Source organism: Poecilia formosa, unplaced genomic scaffold, assembly GCF_000485575.1.
Source record: "Poecilia formosa unplaced genomic scaffold, Poecilia_formosa-5.1.2 Scaffold57, whole genome shotgun sequence".
Lineage (NCBI taxonomy): Eukaryota > Metazoa > Chordata > Actinopteri > Cyprinodontiformes > Poeciliidae > Poecilia > Poecilia formosa.
Genome location: NW_006799996.1, coordinates 954,020 through 970,247, shown reverse-complemented (window position 1 = coordinate 970,247; position 16,228 = coordinate 954,020). Strand labels below are relative to the sequence as shown.

General features: G+C 39.5%; 1 protein-coding gene across 2 annotated transcripts in view; it reads left to right on the top strand.

Moving 5' to 3' along the window:
- Positions 1-15,041, top strand: part of nol4la (nucleolar protein 4-like a) — a 40,666-nt gene extending 25,625 nt beyond the window's left edge. The window contains exons 4-11 of one of the 2 annotated variants that reach the window (XM_007553566.2): positions 447-556; positions 3,152-3,293; positions 4,212-4,504; positions 5,725-5,910; positions 7,523-7,711; positions 7,801-7,923; positions 9,217-9,406; positions 12,271-15,041. In XM_007553566.2, the coding sequence (XP_007553628.1) occupies positions 447-556; positions 3,152-3,293; positions 4,212-4,504; positions 5,725-5,910; positions 7,523-7,711; positions 7,801-7,923; positions 9,217-9,406; positions 12,271-12,506 (1,469 nt within the window). In that variant the 3' untranslated portion in view covers positions 12,507-15,041. The remainder of the gene's footprint in view (positions 1-446; positions 557-3,151; positions 3,294-4,211; positions 4,505-5,724; positions 5,911-7,522; positions 7,712-7,800; positions 7,924-9,216; positions 9,407-12,270) is intronic. The other variant, XM_007553567.2, reaches the window with a different exon arrangement.
- The last annotated feature ends 1,187 nt before the right edge of the window (positions 15,042-16,228 follow it).

Below are 16,228 nucleotides of genomic sequence, written 5' to 3'. Positions count from 1 at the left end.
TAGGAGCTTGTTTTAATTAAATAATTCATTAATATTGATGAAAAAGTTCTAGCTCCAATTGCAGTATATTTCACTTAGAAGATGGGAAAAATGTTTTGTTATAGGAGAAATAATCTGCCAGTGGGACTGGCAGATTATCTTCTTCTAGTATGAAGATATTTCACTAAAATGTAACTAGCTCAATATTAAATAATTATTTATTTAAAATAAGACCCTGTCTTGCTGAAAAGTTACTTGTAAGTTAGTTTTGTCTTTATTTCATGTGAACTAAGATATTTACACTAGAAACTAGACCAAATTTTTTTTTTGCTTTTGCAGTTTATTCTTAAAAGTTTCTAATTTTTTTCCAAAAAGTTACTGAAGTAACTGTAACCACCCATCTCTGGTAGAGTGATTTATTTCTGTATTCATGGAAGATGTGTGTTTTTGCTGCTTGTCTTTGTTAGAAAACGACCGACCCACCTCGCTGGTCCCCGACCTCATCGACTACAACATGCCTCTTACTGCCACCTACCTGAAGCAGATGAAACTGCAGTGCATGACAGCCACTGAGAGGGTGAGTGAATGTTCACATCCAGCAACAAAATGTATATAAATAAAAGTCTTTAGGTTTATTTTCTGTTAAAGCTGTGGGAAGAGAAGACTCCCTGTGCAGCTGAATCAGAGACGATTCCTCTGTAACTTTGGATTGAACGTTAAACGAGGGGAGCAGCCCTCCTGCTGGGAGGAGGAGCGATGTGTAGAGGATTTAGGGAAGCTTTTATGACAGTGACGTCACGTGTTTAAGACCCTCCCACGTGTCGCTGCTGTGACAGAAACACTCAAGAACTGCTCTCACTGAAGTGCAGGGAAGCAGCACTTGGTCATGATGGTGTAGGCCTCAGTCTCTAACAGTTAGGATTACGCAGCCAGGATGAGCCGGACTGGGATCTGTGGGTGAGTACTGGGGAACCGATTCCCATCATTGAGTTTTAATGGGACAGTTTTTAAATAATTAAGCTTTCAGGGTGGGACGTCAGCATTTCAGGAGACCTGGAGGGATGTAGTTTAAAGCTCAGAATGCTCTTTGGAAAAGTCTCATCAATGCATTTAAGATCTAGATGTGATGCAGAAAACTAATGTTAGAGTGAAATTTTGGAGAAATATTTTCATACTACACCGTTCATCATCTACTTCACGTGGGATATTTGTGATACATGTGCAAAGGATGCTGTAATCTTAACCTTTCCTAATGTATCAGTTCTCGATTCTTCCAAATCCTGGATATTAATGTTATGTTGAGTTGTTGTGATTAGAGACTCTCCTTAATCCTGCACGGCTCACTTGGTGCCTAATAGAGCCGTCAGTGAGCATTCCAGTCCGCCACAAACCCTCTCAGAGCGGGATGGACTCGTATTCCCAGGGGTCCGGGCCTATTTGTCTGTTCGTGTGAGGGGAATGAGACGACAGCACGTATTTCTGCTCCCTTCCAGTCACACAGTCGTTGCTGCGCTGCCTGTGAGCGAGACGCCAGCTGACACTGAACGGAGTGAATGCTTGTGAGCAAACCGGCCCGTTTCCCCTCGTGTTGAAGAAGCTTTTGTTTTTGATCTTGTCTTGTATTCTTGAAGGTCGGGTCAGATTTGGAGTTGTTTAGCTTGGGTTTCCAAATCCTTACCTCAGTGATGGACTCGTGTTTTTTGTTGCGGTACAACAAGCATCTTCAGGGTCCCTGCGTAGCAGAGTTAAAAATAGCAATGCTCCAAGAAACATAGTTAACACCAAGACTCCTGCAGACCCTCTGATATTCTCCTCATCCTCCTGAAAGCCAAATATTACATTTCTATTTCCTGGTCCTGAATTAAACGTGTTGAAATATTTTCTTACCATAATTGCCTGTATCAATCAATCGATCTTTTTTGTGTAGCACAATTCAGCAACAAGGCAGTTCAAAGTGCTTTAAATCACACAAATACAAAATAAAAAAAAAAAACATAAAAACACCAGTCACCAATTTGAGAAACTAATAACAAACATCACTATAAACATCAAATATGTTGATCAGTGCTCCATTTGTTATGTTTCAAATGGGATTCTAGAACAATTATTTAAAACAAGGGAGTTTGAGGAAAAAAGTTGTAGGACTGAAACGATTAATCAGAATAATCGTGATCAATCGATTACTGAAATAATCGCCAAATAATTTAGTAACTGATTAATTGTGAACTGAAGTATGCGGACTAAAACAAACACAATTTTGCTGAAAGAACAAAATAAAAAGTAAAAAAAACAACATTCAGTCACCAATTTCAGAAACTAGTAACAAACATTATTAATGCCATCATCATAAACATCAGTACAAATATGTTGATCAATGGTCCATCTATTAATATTTATTATAAAATAGGATTCTAGAGCCATTATTAGTTTGCAAGTAATTAATAAACAAGGGAGTTTGTGGCAAAAAGTTATAGGGCTGAAGCGATTAATCAGAATAATCGTGATTAATCGATTATGGAAATAATTGTCAACTAATTTAGTAGCTGATGAACTGAAGTATACAGACACTCAGAGCAGTAATTAAGCCACAACTGAAAAAAATATACATACATTTTGTATTTAAGATTAAAAAAAACTTTTTCTGTAAATATCTTCTACTCAGAACTTGTCAGTATAAAAAATCTCCTATTCAGCACCTTTTGCTATCCAATTATTAACTGGTTAATCAAAAAAAACCATCAACAGATCAGCTCTACACTGTAAAAATGTTAAATCAAGCCAAAATGTCTCAGATTTTCACGTTGACTTTAGAATAATTTTTTAGCTGCAGATTCCTGTTTTGCTACAAACGATCCACCGTTCACTAAAGGAAGGGTAGGCAGTAACATGTTTACTTTGTTATTTTAAAAGGCATTAAATTATTTGTTTATTTGCATATTTTTATGTATTTCTAATGTGTAAACGTGCCATTAAATTAAATTATGTACCAGAGCTGGAAGAAAACCTGTTACAATCAGAGAAACAATAGAATAAATCATATCCTGGTCTGTGCTGAAGTCCTAGTCAAAGTCCAGACCCGGTCTCCATTTAATCAGACTAAGCTTTGGCTACTTTTTGCAAAGAAGACTGTAAGTGAGTATGTGGTTATATTTGCTGCCTGATTGGCCCTCAGGATGACAGTTCGGTGAGCAGCGAGGACATGAACAACGCTGAGCCCGCCTGGGTCGCAGCGGAGCAGCCAGCAGTGCCTGAACCGAGCCCACCCAACGGGGAGCGGGTTAGCAACCCGACCGCCATCGTCAAAGAGGAGGACGGTAAGACCACAGAGTGAAACATGCACTACATTCAGTTCTAGATTCATTTATCAATACATTTTAAAATGACACAGATGGCGAAAAAAGAAAAAGAGGCAAAAATAAGGAGAGATAATAATAATAATAATAATAATAATAATAATAATTATAAAGTATTAATGAACTATTGACGTAAAGCAAGCTGCTACATTGTACTGAAAACTTACTTCTAAGTTACTTTTGTTTTATTTTAAGTTTAGTAAAATATTTGCATTAGAAACTAAACCAAAATTGTTTTGTTTTTGCAGAGCAGGTCTAACTTTTCAAATGTTAAACGTCTTGCAAAGCGTTTTTGCTTTACCACCTGATTGTTTTTTTTTTATATCTTTGTTTATATCTCTTCTGCTGTAGAAATGACGTGTGCGGTACAGATTGTGCAGATTGGTTCTGTGCAGGAAACAGCTTGCCTGTTTCTTAATCCAGATAAATCCAGTCGTTCAGTGGGTGCTGCCTGCATCCGCTGTGCACCCCTTGCTTCTAGGGTCCACAGCTTTAGGAAGTGGGACAAAGGCCAGATTATAAACATATTCAGAACGCGGGGAATTGGTTTTCAGGATGATGGAAGTGATTCATTGGTCAAACAAGAATAAATAATGTGAAATACATTCACTTATCTTTCTTAAGAGCTACAATTCTCCTCATTTCACTCTTTGATATGAAATTCTCTCCTTCGACTTCAGCTTTTATTTATCCTGACAGCTGACCCTAATGCACACTTCCTTTACAAATCCAGAGCGTGCAGCAGGAGGCAGGAAGCCCCTTCCCCCTGCAGCAGTTCCCCCCCTCCAAAGCTTTCTGTTGCAAACAAAGCTGAATTAATGCTAAAGGATGACAGAGCACTCGCACAGCTCATCGGTGCGTCTTCGCCCTCTCTGCCAGATGATGACTCCTCGGAGAGCGGCAGCGCCAACGGGCTGCCGGCCCTGACCTCGCCGGAGGCGCTGGCTGCGGGTGCGAACCCCCAAGATGGCGGGGCTTCCTACAGGGAGGTGGCAGAGAACGGGCTGAGCGCGCCGCTGGACTTCAGCACCACCTCGTCCTCGTCGTCCTCCGAGGATCAGCAGCCGGTGAATCTGAGTGACAGACTGCTGCCGGCCGGGAGCTCGCCGCCGAACAGCTACGCAGCAGAGCCCAACAAGAAGTTTCCCATCAAAACAGAGTTCTCCAACAAGGTGAGGCGCAAACCGAGCTTCTCTCTGAGGGATCTCATTCTTCGCTTGTAATTTATAATAACTGAAACGATTAATCAGCCTAAATCAACTATTTAAATCAACCAGTTTAATGATCGATTAATCGATAATATGCCCAAAAGTGTTTGATTAATCGTTAACAGATTAATCAATTACTTAATGATTAATCAAAAGTATTTTATTAATTGTTAACAGACTTAAAAGTAATTGATTAATCATTAACAGACTCAAAACAGGCCATTTGCTGAAAGAACAATATTAGGTGAGTAAACAAGCCAAAATGAGCAAAAATAAATACATTTTGCATTAACGATAAAAAGAAACCTGTCTTATCTGTAAATATGTTCTACTCCGTACTTCTCAAGTTGCATTGTTTTAGTTTCAAGTGTTTCAGATCCTATTATGCACCTTTTGATATCTAATTATTATTTAGTTAATCCAAAATGAACCAACAGATCAGCCCTGCACTGTTTTATGATGCCATATTTGGGCTGTTTAGATGGAACTAAAAGGAGGAGTAAATATTCACAAAAAAACTTAGACATTTTAAGATTAATCTCAGAAATTGTCTAGAAAAAAAAAACAAGTAAATTTTGACTTTTGATATATTTAGGGCTAGATGATATGACTGAAAAACAGATCATGATTATTGATTAGGTTTTGTTTTAAATATCTGAAATACTGCCAAACATTTGGGCTGACCTTTCATGTTTTATCCACAGTTTTCTCTCCAACCTGTTGTTTTTTACTTTGAAGTAGTTAAGAGGCAAAGTGGAGGAACTTTAAACTGCTGCTGGCAGGTTACCCAGCAGCTTGTTGCTAGGTAACCAAAGAGCGAATGAGTTGCTAGGCAACCACAGAGTGAGTGAGTCAGTTAATTCCACCAACTTTGTTTAGCTAGCTGTTAGAGGTTGAGCGGCTAAAGACTTTCCTCTGCTTACATGTCCCAGAATGCTTTGCGGTTCTGGATGAGAGTTAAATAAAATTATTGAATATTTTATCAGACATATTATCTATTGATCATGTGAGATATTGTAATTGATTTATTGTCCAGCCTTAAATTTTTATATTAAAGACTGAGTTAAAAAAATCTGCAAAATGTGCCAATTTTTTTAATCCAGTTTATCGATTTATCGTAAACTGGATCAATCTATTGATTAATCAATAGATTAATCAATAACATAATTCTGGTTTGTCTTCAGTCGCCTCCTTACAGCTCAGGGAGTTATGACTTGGTGAAAACAGAGTTGAGCATGAGCGCTGAGGACTTGACCTCCAGTCGGGCGCAAATAATCGACGACGATGACGACGATCACGACGACCATGACGACAACGATAGGATCAATGACGCTGAGGGGATGGACCCTGAGAGACTCAAAGCCTTCAATGTGAGTACCCAGTCAAACTGATACTGCCAAACATGTCTGCCATATCAAATGGGAAATCATGTAACTTCAGGAAACTAAGTTAAATCCATCCCCTTTAGGACTTTCTGCTAAATAACAGAACAAAATTGGCCTGTTGCTTCACTTTTGGAACCAGCTGTATCTCTCCAGAAGTCCTGCTCCCATAATCCTTAGTTTGACTGATGAGACAATCTCAGCAAAACAGCAGTGGATCCAACCTAAGGTCACTCACACTGAAAAGTGTTGGTACTGGTTCAGTCCTTGGATGTCCTTAGAGCAGAGGTGCACAAACTTTAACAGTTTTTAACAGTTCGATTACAGTTTGTGTTAATTGAACTCCCTGTGGTGGTTGTTTTATGACATTGTTTTAGTTACCCTGAGAAAGAAAACAGGGGAGGAGCAAGCAGACAAATCCAAGATGGCCGAACATAATGCCGAATGGTCATAACTTAAGCTGACATCAACCATGAAATATTGCTGGTTTGGATAACATTTGTCCGTAATTAATAATTTTTTAACGGACTTGGTATAAAGCAGTAGTTAAATGGTCGATCTTAAGGCCTTGAATAGACAGGTATTCAATCTTAAGCCCTTGTTCAGTCCACTTTAATCAAACTCTAGTCCATTTGTGTAGAAAGTCTGGTTCATTTGGGGAGGTGTGAATGCATGATCGGACCAAAAAAGTGAATTCTGGTCCACCTGAAAACCTCTGTCGTGGTTAGGTAGACGTGAACTTTGGCGCGGTTCGAATGCACGATGTGAATACCAACCAGACCAGAGATCGCTGCAAAAGTAGGACACCAACTGTAGCGCAGGGCATTCTGGGTAGATACAACCAAAACAAACTCAACAGTCTTTCGCTAACTGGATAAATGGTTTAGTGGTCTTTACCAAAGACAAAAGTGAAATCCCACAATCACTCCAATCTGATGCTACTCCAGCTTTGTTTACATTGTGTGAAGAAGGCAGCTGTGCTCAGTGTCTTTGTCAGGGGTTTTCATGGTGTTTCCTTCAGTATTTCTTTGTGCAGCGCCCCCACAGGCGAGGAGGGGAACAGGTTTTTCAAATGATTTGGTTCATCTGACACAATGCAGTGTGAAAGCAAATCACAGCAGCTGAAAATGCAACGAATGTTGCAACTTTGATTACCAGTTTATCTGAGTCTACAGACTATGAGGTGTGAAGACACCTTTAGTGTTTATGTCTCTTATGATGAAATGTGTTATTACTTTGAGCTGGTATTATACAAAGATGAGAGAAATGCATCCCAAACTGTTCTGTTTGCTTTGTGTGATTTACTGTCTGAGCCTGAACAAGCCTCAGAAAAACCAATATAACAGGAGAGTTGCAGAAATGCAAATGTGAGGGAAAAAGCAAACACCAGAGATTTTATCCACTGACTTTATTTCTACCCCTCCACCCCCTGCCTCTCCTCTTTCGCTCCCCATCATCCCCGCCTCCTCTTTTCTGCCTTTTGTTTCTCACCCATCATTCGACCTCGCTCCCCCTCTCTCCATTCTTTTTGCTCCACATCCCCTCTCTCTCTCTCTCTCTCGCTCTATCTCCCCTCCCCCTTGCTCATGGTGTCTGTCAGATGTTTGTGCGTCTGTTTGTGGATGAGAATCTGGACCGCATGGTGCCCATCTCCAAGCAACCCAAGGAGAAGATCCAGGCAATCATCGAGTCCTGCAGCCGCCAGTTCCCTGAGTTCCAGGAGCGCTCCCGCAAGCGCATCCGCACCTACCTCAAATCCTGTCGCCGCATGAAAAAAGGCGGCTTCGAGGTAAAAAAAGAAAAAGAAAAAGAAAAGTTATCACCCCAGTTAAACTCCTTTCTATGAAAAAGTATGAATAATGCTGCCAAACATGTCAGCAGATCCGTCCAACGCCCCCTCACCTCACCTCTGCCATGGCTGAGAACATCCTCGCTGCCGCCTGTGAGAGCGAAACCCGAAATGCTGCCAAGAGGATGCGGCTCGACGTCTACCAACCGACGGTAAATGTCTCGGCAGGCGGAGTATCTGAATACACCCAGGGGGGATTTAGGAGACTGCACAACCATCAGTAACCAAAAACTGCACAAAACAAACAACACACATACACCGATGAGGCAAAACATTACGACCATCACAAGTGAAGTAAACAGGATGGACGGCATTTTCACCATGGCTGTTGGGTTGAATATATTAAGCAGGAAATTACTGTTTTACTGCAAAAGTATTTTTGGTCTAGTTTCTTAGTACAGATATCTTACTTGAGGTAAGACAAAACTACCTTACAAGTAACTTTTCAGTAAAATATAGGAGCTTGTTTTAAGTCAATAATTCATTAATATTGATTAAAAACACTAGTTCCACTAGCAGATTACTTCACTTATAACAAATTTTTCCCATCGTGGCAACTTCCTGCTGGAGGGCAAAAAGTTGCTCGCCAACAATGACTATCATTGGTTTTAGCTGTCCAGTTGTCAATATAACACGCTAAATCTTAAATGTATCTGTGATACATAAAAGAAAAAGGGATGCAGTGCTTTGCTAGCAATTGTCAATTCTATGACAACTAGATAAAGTTTTAAATAAGAAAAAAATAGTGAGGGAGAGGGAAGTAGCTCCTTTATGCTAGCTTGACTTTGACAACCTTAGCATGTAGATGTGTTGCAGAATTTGGTGTTTCGGTTCAGTTAGAGAAAAGACGGCCAACACACCAACTCTGTGACAGATCAGATCAGTACAACAGTTTATTTTAGTTTTGATTAGCTAATCGTCCACCGCTGTGTTCAGATGATCACTTATCAATAATTACAAAATAAACATCAAGGCTGAAAACATAAAACTGTAGCAGACCTAATGTTCAGTTCTTTGTGTGGGAAATGTTTGCGTGTTTTTTGGTGTTTAATCTTGATACATTAGTGGAGCTGTTGTCAGTCAGTTGCTATGACAACCAGTCTGTGTGTAGTGTAGCCGTCATAGAGTGAAAAGTAGAATACAGGTTATTTAATGGTTTTTCTGTGTTATTTTTCCCTTTACTAAATTAATAACACCAACATCTCCAGGTATTATTTTGTTAGCAGATTTGTTCTATAGCAACAGATGAAAATAAAAGAATTGTCTTTTTTCCCTCCAGCGTCGTGCATATGCACGACATTTCCACATGTAAATGACAACACGAAACATGCCTATAATAGAGTCCAAGCATCACCAGGTCATTCTGTTTAACAGATGGTCGTAATAATATGCATAATCTGTGTACATTGTTCTACCCAAATTGAAAACAAGCGTCTTTCTCCCAGGACGAGCCCGCCTCCGTTGACAAGCCCATCACAAGGGATCCAGCTCCTGTGGTGCCGTCAGGGTTCACTATCGCCAGCGCAGCTTTTGCCCAAGACCAACTTTACACCAACGGAGGCCTCAACTACAACCTGCGGGGATACGGGACAGTCGGCAGCACCCAGCAGAGCTCCAGTGCTGCACAAACCAACGGTGAGTCCAGAACAAACATGTCAGACTGAGGAGTAACTTTAATGCTTTTTTACGCCTGGTTCAATTAATTCAAAAGGACATCAGAAAATCTGACCTCAACTTCCCTCTGTTAGTGCTTTTACAATTTTAAACAGTCTTGATGATAAAAACGAACCTATATCGATAATCAGAGAGGAGAAAATGTTGAGTCACTGGTTGCCATGGTGATTCCTGGCTTTTCTAGAGAGCTCTCAGTAGAACAGCCAACAAGAGCTGAAGCCTCGAATGAACAAGAGCTGTATGAAAACTGCAAGTCGTTCTGAAAAACCTGTGGAGTCAAGAGTTGTAGAGCTTTCTAATGGAGACATATGCAAATTTATATGTTCCTGCACCATTTTATACTGGAAATCTGACAGATTTAAATGCCATTTAATTCTAAGTTGAAAACTGTGAGCTGAAACAATAGAACTGAGGGTTGAACAAACTCAACACAAAACCATCAGTTCAACAGCAGCAGGGTAAAATAAGACATAAATCCCTTCAAATGGATGTAGGAACTGTTTTGGTGGAGACAAAACTAGGAACACCTGAAAGTATTTTAAAAATATTTTTAACTTTTTTTTTGCAGTTTAATGTGTGTAATGAGTGTGAACATCACATGGACAAATCTTTAAAAAATGCAATAAACCATGACTGTTTGTAATAAAAAGTATATCATAGATATGTATATAAAATGCATGTATATAAATTGAGAGATTAAAATAAGAATTGTGAGATAAAAGTCAGGATTATAAGAAAAAAATCTGAATTCTGAGATTAAAATCAAAATTGTGACTTTTTTCAGTGGCCCTATCCTCCAGTACTCTTATATTGGTACCTTTAATTACATACATACAACATTTTCTTGACATTTGAACATACATGGACTAGTATTCTTTGGATCTGACTTGACTTTCTTTATCTCTAAATTTTTATCAAATTTTGTCCATAAAATCCATTGTTTTGTTAGTCTTCAGTTTCAGATTGATGATAAATATACTCTGTTTTCCTCTCTTAAGCTTTATACTTAAAACTTGCAATATGAAATAATAATAACCACAGTAGTATATTTCCTAAATATTCAAAATTTTCATTCAAACTTTATAAGTATATTTTTCTTTTCATGTAGTTTCTACAGTATGAATCCCAGCTTGCTCCAATATTTAACTCGTATACATTCACATATTGCAGGTCTTGCAGCTTTCGTTGTCCACCTTCTGCTGTTTTCACTGCTCACACTGTTACTCACACTTCAACCACATCCGCAGTTTTAATGTTTAATCAGTTTTAAATGTTTCAACATGAAGATTTTACATAAAGCTATTAAAAAAACATGGGATGTGTCAAAGAGAAGGCAGATAAATGCCAGAATGCCCCACTGAGGGAATGTTTTTAATTTCATCTGCCAATGACTTGCTCAGAAATCTACTTTATTTAAGATGTATGGAATAAATTGTTCAAAACGCTTGACACATTTATAGGCACCGCTAGTAAATATGTGCAAAAAGGTTTAGTTTTTATTCATATGCAGAAGCAGCATTATCTTCCACTAAAGAAGTCGATAGAGTTCCTCTACCGTCCTGCCAGGCAACGGAGTGCAGACTAAATGTACTCAAACTAAAGTTTAGATTATTCTGTGTTTTCAGTGTGGCATTGTGTGAGGGCTTTGCACCTGTGGTGAATATGGATAATTTTACAACATTCTCATGCAGTTTTGCCCTGAAACTGCATTTCTGAGGCCTTTTCTTTGTACCACCAGTTTAACTGTGCAGTGAAACTGATGTGAGCGCATATATTTATGTAAACAAATAATAATTTGTGGTGTTCATTTGGTAAATAAATCCTTGGCATGCCCCACTGCGGCCGTCCAGCTCCTATGGAACAACAAGAGGGTCAAAAAGATGCTAAATTTGACGGGTATTTTACATTGTTAACATGCAGAAAGCTGCATTCACCACAGAAAGCCTCTGTAAATAAACCACAATGCCAGCCAATCACAGATGGATGTTCTTCATCCAATCAGAGTATTCCTTGGATGAAGGAGAACCAATCACAATCAGCTACTCAAAATACTCCAGGAAGTTCCAGAAATGAACAAACAAAACTGTAGGATTTAATAAAAACACAACAAACCATAATACATGTGAATTTTATGTAAAATTCACATTTTGCACATTTTTGTACTTCAATTTGGGTCTCTAGTCCTTGGGAAAAAAAGCCTAAGCTCTTAAAAAACCACCCAGACGTAAAGTAGGGCTGGACAACATGGCTGAAAAACGTGTAATGCAATATCTGTCAGTGTCAATAATTATTGGTCAGTTTTTAGTTTCAAATATCTGAAATAATCCCAAACTGGTGGCGTGACCGTTCCTGTTTTATCCACAGCTTTCTCTCCACACTGTTGTTTTTATTTTTAAACAAATATGAGACAAAATAAAGTTAAACTGCTGCTGCGGCAGTTACTCAACAGGTCGTTGCTAGGTAACCAAACAGTGAGTGAGTTGCTAGGTAACCAAAGAGTGAGTGAGTTGCTAGGTAACTCACTCACTCTCACTGAGTGAGTTGCTAGGTAACCAAAGAGTGAGTGAGTCAGTTGGTGCCACTCAACTGACCAACTGTTGTTGGTCAGTTGAGTGGTGCCACTGAGTTGGTGCCACTCCACTTTGCTTTAGCCTTTTGAGGTTCTGGATCAGAGTTCAGTGAATATTCTATGTATTGAATCTATCAGATGTATTGATATTGATCATGTGTCGATCGTGATTTAAGTTATTATTGACTTATTGTCCAGCATAAAGACGTGTTTAGTTTAAGAAGTAAGCCGAATGTTCAGTCTGTTGCCTCTGCAGGTCCCACAGATCTGAGCATGAAGTCCGTCGGCCCAAACTCCTCTTCGTCCTCCTCCTCGTCCTCCTCTGCCTCCAACAGTCATGGTCAGGGCGGCGGCGGCGGCGGGGCGTCCGCCCAGCTCAGCCCTCCGGAGGTGACGGCGGTGAGGCAGCTCATCGCCGGGTACCGGGAGTCCGCGGCCTTCCTGCTCCGCTCGGCGGACGAGCTGGAGAACCTGATCCTGCAGCAGAACTGAGTCCAAACCAAACCGTGCCAACGCCCCCCGGCCTCCTTAGCCTGTCCTCTGTGTCTCTCACATCCTGGCAGACGTTCACACACAAAGACACGATCCTACACGAGCGATGCCGCAGTGCATCGTGGGTAACGTAGACATGGAGCCCCCACCTGTTCCCACACGGCTATGTTCTGAAACATATCACGGGCTGAAACATGACGATTTATGCATTTGGTTGACCTTAGTGCCCTGCTTTGTGTAGCCATCCCATCAACTTCATCACACCAGTGGAAACCTCCATTTGTCTCAGGAAGCGATGATCAGAAAAAAAAACAAAACAAAAAAAAAAACCCGATGTGTATTAATGAGGTGTTGGATTAGTTTAACCCCAAAAACATAAAATTAGCGAGTCAGCACCGTTATTTCTGGTGTTAAACCAGAAAACGTGTGCAGTGCAGGTTTTATCAGGTTTTATTCTGAATCGAGTCATTTCTAACTTTAACCCCGTGTTAACCTCAACAGCTGCTGATTTTACAACGTACGCCAAAAAAATAAAATAAAACATACAGGAACGAACGAAAGGATTAACCTAAACACAGTGACAAGAAAAATCTGACAGATTTGTAAGAATGTCTTTAGCTAGGTTGATTTTATTTTCAGTTATTTTTTGTGTAAAACTCTCTATGGCAGGCTGTTTGTTGTCATGAGTGAATAGGCAGAAAAATTTTAGGAAATGTGGGTCAGAAATCCATCCTGATGAATTAGAAAGTCATTGAATTGGTTATTTATTCCAGTATTTCAAATCAAAGTGAAACTCATGTCTTATTTAAAATTATACATTAATGTTTCTGTAATTATTCCAGTTTTTCCTTCCACTCAACTTTCCATAAATGCATTTCTACAGCGCTCCGTGAACATGTAATATTCAAATGTTCTGAGAAACTGATTTCTTTATTACATATACTTATAATGAGTCCCTCCAGGATTTTATGGTGATTTTTTTTAGATTGTTGTGGCTAAAAATGACAGATTTTTCAAATTTAAACTTAACATGATCTTACAAAAACATTTAGATTGCAGCACATAACCTTCCCTAAAGAAATGGATTTTAATATAGTTAATATTTAAAGTGCAATCATGATTTTCAAGTAGCTTTTTAATGGAAAGTTTGGTGAAAGAAAAAAAGTACAATAGCACTCTTGAGATAAGAATATTGGATTTTGTGCCTCCATCACATTGATAAATGCTTAAAATATGTATGGATGTGTAATTAATCTGAGTTTCACAATTTAAATTCAACTGGTGGAATAAATAAACTTTTCAGTGATATTATTATTATTATTATTATTATTAACTGAGATGCACCTCCACTTGTCAGGGAGAAAAAGATTAATATAATATTTAGACTGTTTGGTCAGGAACCAGTGCTAGTGGGAAGTAAAAGAAAAAGGTGCAATATGGAGTTAATTTGTTTTTAAAATGAAGGAGTTTCACCTCAGCCATCTTTTGCTCCAACAGTCGAGTTTGTAAAAAGAAGAAATATCTAATGCAGCATTGTAGCCAATTTCAATGTTGTTGTTCGTCGTCAGTGCCGACCTCATGACTGAGGCGCCATCAGTCGTTCTTGTTGTGACAGAAAGGACCTGGCAGAAAAACGAGACTCGATGTTGCACGTCTTGTTTTACTTTTGCGTGTTTTGAAGCGTTTTCTATAGATTTCTTTTTAAAAAAAGGCACACAGTGAAGCTTAGACGCGTCTGCTGCTGGCAGGCGGCACACACTCCTCCTCCGCCTCCCTCCGTCTGCCCGTCTGTCCCGACGACCTCGGCGGCGTCCCCGCGTTCTTCATCGCGTCCTGACACACGCTGTTCGACAAGAAGCAAGAGACAATCTGAAGAAGATGCGATCGCATCGCAGTTTACTCTCCCGGCTTTCTGCTACGGTGTGTGTTTGTACAGAGTGTCAGAGCACAGACGAACATCTCCTACTGGTGAGTCACTCGGCACAAAACTGTTTGTCTGCGTGTGTGTGTGTGTGTGCAGGTGTGTTTTCCAGCTGTCTTAATGTTGTGCTGATTTCGTGTTTGCAGAGTGGAAGTGGAATGACCCAGTTTGTACAACCTATGAAGATTTAATTCAGTCAGCTGAAACATTCCTAACAGAAGCTGCGTTTCCATTACAAATGTGCGTAAATCTTCCACTAATGTCGCAAAATACACAATTTCGCAACTGTGGTGTTTCCATTATAGGAGAAATGAAATTAAAATCACATGTGAATAAGCTTGTTCATGCGAAAAGTCTTTTAAAAAACATGCCAGTGACGGATGTAAACAGTTAAATGAGATATATTTACAATTCAGTCACCAATCAGAGGAGACGTCTGCGTTTCATTCAGGCGTTGGCGCGACAAGCCCCGCCTTCCTGGGAGCGGCTACATATGCGGCGTTTTGGGGATTTCGCAGATAAACTATGGATTTAACACATTCGATGATACACAACTTTTTATAAACTTTTTATGCTGTGAGAGCTCTGGAGGAGCCAGCTGCAGATAGCCTGAAGAAAACAAAACACACTATCATCCTAATACCACTTCCTGTCGTCTTCTTCTTTCTGCTAGTAGTAACATCCGGCGGCTCATTATATGACTCGTGCGCTTCATTGCAGTTTTTTTAAATATGTCTATTTTGATACGGCTGAAAAGCAACCACATCCTAGCGCAAGAATGTTTTATCAGAAAACGGGAGGTTTTTTAAATTGGCCTGTTTCTATTAAACAAATTTTAATTTGTGCAATGCTGTCAATAGAGACGCCTGTGGTGCTACCAACTGCATTCATTACAAATGAGCACAAAACTTTGTCAATATTCTACTAATGTCGAAAGTAATTAAAAAATTTAGTTGTGATGTTTCCATTTAATAAGAAATGCAATTAAAATCACCCATGAATAAGTTTGTTCATGCGATAAGTCATTAAAAAACATGGCATCGCATCATCTTCCAACTACTTCCTGTTGTCTTTTTTGTGGTTTCTGCCAGTAGTAACATTCCGTTGTTGATCATGTGACTCCAGTGTGTCTATTGCAGATAAACCAATTTCGCTACAGCCATATAACCGCCTCACCCTATAACAATTTTTTGGACAAGAGTTTTCTTGAAATTGCCATGTTTCCTTTAAGCAAATTTATTTTCATCATTTCAATTTGCGCAATTTTATGGTTAATGGAAACGCAGCTACTGACTCTTCGAGCGGCCACAAAGCGGCTTGCACCTTATCGATTAGTCTGAGATGATAGGAAATATATTTCTGTATCTTTAAAACTTTTCACACGCGTTTTTCATCCGTCTGGTTTCCAAGTTGGACACGTTTGACCTAACAGTTCTTTTATTTGTCTTCTTATGACTGGGCCGAGCAACATTCCCATTTACTTTCTATCATCTATTGCAAGTTTGGAAGCACTTTATAGCTCAGGATTAGGGAAATTTAAGATGGTGGCTTCAGCGTGTCGATACCTCATTTGAGATCTCAGCTTCAGTTCACACACAGATATAGCAAATATGTCCTTCTCCGTCCATGTCCCGTCCGAGGGGTGTTTCAAAACAGAGGCTCAGACCTAAACTCTACATTCAGAAATGTCTGCAACATTTGTTTGGTTTGCAGCGGAAATTAAAAATCTATTGCAGGTTAAAATGCAAAGTTTCTGTGATTTAAAATGAGGCAAAGAGATATAATCAAGGTATCAGTCAGG